At 65.9% G+C, this 4,973-nt stretch overlaps 1 protein-coding gene across 1 annotated transcript; it reads left to right on the forward strand.

Moving 5' to 3' along the window:
* The first annotated feature begins 437 nt into the window (after positions 1-437).
* FAM43A (family with sequence similarity 43 member A) lies at positions 438-2,257 on the forward strand. The gene has a single exon (XM_062582622.1). The coding sequence runs from the start codon at positions 602-604 to the stop codon at positions 1,688-1,690; it is 1,089 nt and encodes a 362-aa protein (XP_062438606.1). The 5' UTR covers positions 438-601; the 3' UTR covers positions 1,691-2,257.
* Positions 2,258-4,973: the final 2,716 nt, after the last annotated feature.

Here is a 4,973-nt window from a genome sequence, read left to right on the forward strand (position 1 = left end):
CTGTAGCAACCACAGAGAGACGGAGACGAACCGACTCTCTGAGGCTCTCGTTAGCTACGCGGCTGCGTTCGTGCAGCGGGAAGGTGCAAGGCAGCTTCTCCTCGCCGGCCGGCCGCGGGCGAGCGCGGAGCAAAGCCTCGCTCGCACACCGTGCGCCGCTCCGCGGGGCGCCTGCCCGGCTCCGCGGGGCTCCGCGGGGGTCGGCGGGGCGGGCCGGGGGCGGCGGCGAGGCCGGGGCCGCCCCGTCGGGGCCGTCCCGCCGGCGGCCCGCCCCCCCCCGCGCGGGGCCGGCGCCGGGGCGCCGCGGCGGGCGGCGCAGAGCGGCGGGCGGCGAGCAGCGCGCCGGCGGCTCCGCGGCCGCGGGCACCGGGCGGCGGCGGCGCCGCTCCGCCCTCGGCGCGCGCGGGGCCTCCCCTCTCCGCGCCCGCGGAGGGCCGGCGCCCGCCTATATCTACGGCCGGGGCGGCCCGCCGCCCGCAAGGATGTGAGGCGGGCGGCCGCGCAGCCGCCGCTGCCGTGGCATGCGCCCCGCGGCCCGGGCCGTCCCCGCCGCCGTCCCCGCCGCCGTCCCCGCGGCGCCTCGCCGCGGCCCCGCGGGGCGATGCTGCCCTGGAAGAGGAGCAAGTTTGAGCTGATCGAGGGCGAGGCGCGGCGGCAGAGCAAGCCCAAGGGCTACGCGCTGAGCGTGCACTACTCGGCGCTCACCTCGCTGGCCCGCGCCTGCCCCGAGAGCGCCCTGCACCGCGTGGGCAGCATGTTCCGCTCCAAGCGGAGGAAATTCCGCGTGACCAGCGAGGACCCCACGTACACCGTGCTCTACCTGGGCAACGCCACCACCATCCAGTCCAAGGGTGAGGGCTGCACCGACCTGGCCGTCTGCAAGATCTGGAGCAAGAGCGAGGCGGGCCGGCAGGGCACCAAGATGAAGCTGACCATCAGCGCGCAGGGCATCCGCATGGCCCATGCCGAGGACAAGGGGCTGCGGCGCCCCGGCCACCTCTACCTGCTGCACCGGGTCACCTACTGTGTGGCCGACCCGCGCCTGCCGCGCGTCTTCGCCTGGATCTACCGCCACGAGCTGAAGCACAAGGCGGTGATGCTGCGCTGCCACGCTGTGCTCGTCTCCAAGCCCGAGAAGGCAAAGGCCATGGCCCTGCTACTCTACCAGACCTCGGCCACGGCGCTGGCCGAGTTCCGCCGGCTGAAGAAGCGGGACGACGCGCGGCACCAGCAGCAGCAGCTGGTGGGCGAGCAGAGCATCCCGCTGGTGCCGCTGCGGAAGCTGCTCAACGGGCAGTGCTGCTACAAGCCGCCGGTGGAGCGGAGCCGCAGCGCGCCCAAGCTGGGCTCCATCACCGAGGACCTGCTGGGCGAGGAGCAGGAGGAGCGGGCCATGCACTGCGACTGCGAGGACATCCTGGAGGCGCTGGGCGAGCCCGAGGGCGAGCTGCTCCGCGCCGGCGCCGGCCGCGGCGAGAGCCCGGAGCTGGGCCGGCTCCTGCGCGACCTGGGCGAGCTCAGCCTCGGTAACGACCTGCGCTCGCTGCGCGCCGACCTCCGCGTCCGGCGGCTGCTTTCCGGCGAGAGCACGGGCAGCGAGTCCTCCCTCGAGAGCAACGGGCAGGACGGCGCCGGCCCGCCCGGCAGCGGCGCCGAGCAGCCGCCCTCCGGCGACCCCGAGACCGGCTGAGCGCTCGGCCCCGCCGCGGGCGCCCCGGCCCCCTCCGCCCACGCCGGGGGTGCACGGTTTCCCCCTGGTCCCGCTGAGGGTGCATGGCCGCTCTGGTCCCGCTGCGGGAGCACGGCTCCTCCGGGAGCCCTCTCCGGCCCCGCCGGGGATGCGCAGTGCCCTCCGGTCCCGCCGGGGGTGCACGATCCCCTCCGGTCCCGCTGAGGGTGCACGGCCCCTCCGGGAGCGTCCCGGGCCCTTTCCGGCCCCTCCGAGGATGCACGGCCCCTCCGGTCCCCCCCGGTCCCGTTGGGGATGCACGGCCCCTCCGGGAGCGCACGGTCCCCTCCGGTCCCATTGGGGGTGCACGGCCCCTCCGGGAGCGTCCCAGGCCCTCTCCAGCCCCGCCGAGGATGCACGTCACCCTCCCCCCCCCCCGGCCCCGTTGGGTGTGCACCGTCCCTCCGGGAGCGCCTCGGGTCCCTCCGGTCCTGCCGGGAGCGCAAGGTCCTCTCCGGCCCCGCTGCGGGAGCACGGCCCCGTCGGGAGCGCCCTGGGTCCCCCGGGCCCCGCCGAGGCTGCGCTCCCCCCCCCCCCCCCCCCCCCCCCCCGGTGCGCCGCGGCCCGGCCGGCCGCAGCAGCCCCGCTCCCGGGGCCGGTGGCGGCGGTGCCGGGCCGCGGCCGGGAGGCGGCTGCGGGCTGTTTACCTCCGGCTCAGCCCTTGAAGATCTGCCAAATTCCTGGAATAGCTTTCCCGGGGCGGGGGGGGGGGGGGGGAAGGAGAGGTGTTGCGCCTTGTTTACAGTTAGAAATTTTACATCGGAGAGGGGGGCCCCTGGCGTTTTCTACATTAAAGTCACTCCATCGTGCTGTCGTGTCCGAGAGGTTTGCACTGTTGTGATTTTTTTTATTATTATTATTTTAATTTAGACCCTTTTTTGGGCCCCAGTCCCGTCCCCAGTCTCAATGCTCTAGATCTTTTGCTGTGCAAAAGAAGACTTTACCTGTGGCTGTTCACCTGTACATAGGGAAATGTATGCAAATACATTTTGTTATTTTTAAGAACACCACCATCGCGATCTCCTCTGTTTGCACATATGTGAAAAAAAAAATAAAGTTGACAATAATTTAAAAGAACTGAGGTCACCGTGCCGATTTGGCCTCTTCTTGTGTGTGTTGCTCTAACGAGAAGCGCGGGGAGAGATGCCTTAGGGTGCGTTGTTGCTGCCGTGAGGCCTAGGGCACAAGGGCCCTCGCGAGCACCAAACGTGATTCCTGGGCTGGGCGAAAATCTCACGCCATGGAGAGACCTACTGGCCGCTGAAGGTCTCCCGTAACACGCGGCAGCGCGTTCGCCTTTCCACGGCCCCTAAGGACAGGAACGTGCCCGGTGCCTCGTGCCTGCTCCTCCGGGGCTGCGCTGTAGGCTTGAGAAACGCTGCAACTGCGCAGTCTCGCGGCTGCGTCGGGGCTCACCCGGGGCCTCCCGCGCCGCAGCCCCCCGAGCTGCAGCAGCGGGCCCGGGGCCCTCGCGAGCTGCCGCGGGCAGACCGCGCTCGTGCCCACGGGGCCGGCCGCGGGCAGCCGCCCCAGCCGTGCGGCGCGCTCCTCGGTGCCACGAGCGCCGCGCAGCCGCCGCTGCAGATGGTCCCTCGCTGCTTCCCCTGCCAGCCCGAGACAATTTCATAACCTAACCCCGGGTCGGCAGCGAGGTTGATTAGCCGCACGACTGCCGCGTTATTTTTAGCTCTAAATCTGTTTGCAAGTGGCAGGCTCCCAGGGCAGCAGAGATGTTCCCGTTTCCCTTGTGCCCGTGTGGAGGTATCAATTAAGAGATAATTAATCTGGCGTTTCTGATGTCTGAATGTTTTCCACCGTGACTGTGCTGCAATCAGGTGAGTTGCAGGAATGTCAATGAATAAGAACGGCCACTCCTGTGTCCGCAGACCGCTGGGGCCAGTCCGTGCTCCTTGTGCAAGGAGCCAGCCTCTGAAGTTGTAAATACCTCATTAAAAATATTGCAAAATCTGCCACCGCACCAGTAAGAAGCTTTTAAAATTGCCTCAGCGTGAGTCAGCCCGGCGAGGGAGGCACGTTGGGGCTCTTTGCACAGCAAGGGCCTGGTTTCACCCGGGTCACCAGCCCACGAGGGGCAGCGGGATGCAGTAGGAGACGGTGGCCACTGCAGGATTTCGGCACGGTGTGGCTGGCAGTTCATGCTCCCCTGGAACGAGGTGTCCCTAGGAGCACGACTGCTGCCTCGAGCAAGTGCGAGATGATCGTTTGCACGGGCAATAGCTCATTTTATAGTGTGCCTGCTGAAACCCAAGTGGGGAGGCTCTGCTCGAACCTGCCATCCAAGGGGAGAGGCAGGCGATAAGGGTGAAACGAAATGCCAGTGGACGTCACCCTGCCTTATTCCCCCCCCCCCCCCCAAGCTGCCAGGCTGGGTGCCTTGCTTTCAGCGAGGTAGCTTGAGCGTGCTGGGAACGGCGGAAGCGCACAGGGCTGCCCGCAGGTCAGCCTGCTGCGGTGCGCTCCCTCCTCTTGCAGAGGGAGAAGGCAGCCCTGAGAGCAGGGCAGGCTGCTCGAAATTGGGAATTCAGTCTGTTTTGACCTAGCACTAGCTGCTGAATGAGAGCGGTGTTTACTTTTACATCCTCTGTGTGTGCTTAGAGGCAGTTAATGGCATTACCTCAATCAATGCTTTTCCCCTCTCCAGAAGAGCCTTCGTGTCTGCAAAAGTAAAGAAATGTTTTTATCGCATGCTGGAGCTGCAAGGAGAATTCCCTAAGCGGCAACAGTAGCAGCCAAGGCCTAAAGCATTTCCCCCGCACGTCCTAAGCAGGGCTGCCGTGCAGCGCCTTAGGAGCGAGAGGCCGTACAGATCATTAGCTGTCCACGTACTGCCCAAATCCCTTTGCAGCGGTGATATTTTGATACCAGAACCATCAACTGAAAGTGCTGTGAAAAAAAAACATAGCAGCCTCCCCAAAGTGACTGTGCAAAATTATCTGTGTGTGTTTAACTGCTGTGCTCTTCCTGCAGCAGCACGCACAGCGCACTAGCAAATCAGAACAAGTGCATGTGAGGAGGAAAAGGTCATTGTGTTTTCTGGACAGCAAATTTGAAGGAACATCTCTGCTAGGTTAGGAGAGGAGCAGAGAGAGGCCCTCTCTGTAGTAGGTTCAGGTAAAGGATTGACCAGCTAATGATTTTTCTTTGCAGCAAGGAACTTCCTTCTGAGTTCAAATGCCTGCTGGGGGGGAAGCAGCCCTGGGCAGGCCAGGAGGATGCACGTATT

This window comes from Rhea pennata, chromosome 9 (assembly GCF_028389875.1).
Source record: "Rhea pennata isolate bPtePen1 chromosome 9, bPtePen1.pri, whole genome shotgun sequence".
Lineage (NCBI taxonomy): Eukaryota > Metazoa > Chordata > Aves > Rheiformes > Rheidae > Rhea > Rhea pennata.

Excerpts from the sequence above, each read along its gene's own strand:
- FAM43A (XM_062582622.1), top strand. The coding sequence starts at position 602 with ATGCTGCCCTGGAAGAGGAGCAAGTTTGAGCTGATCGAGGGCGAGGCG.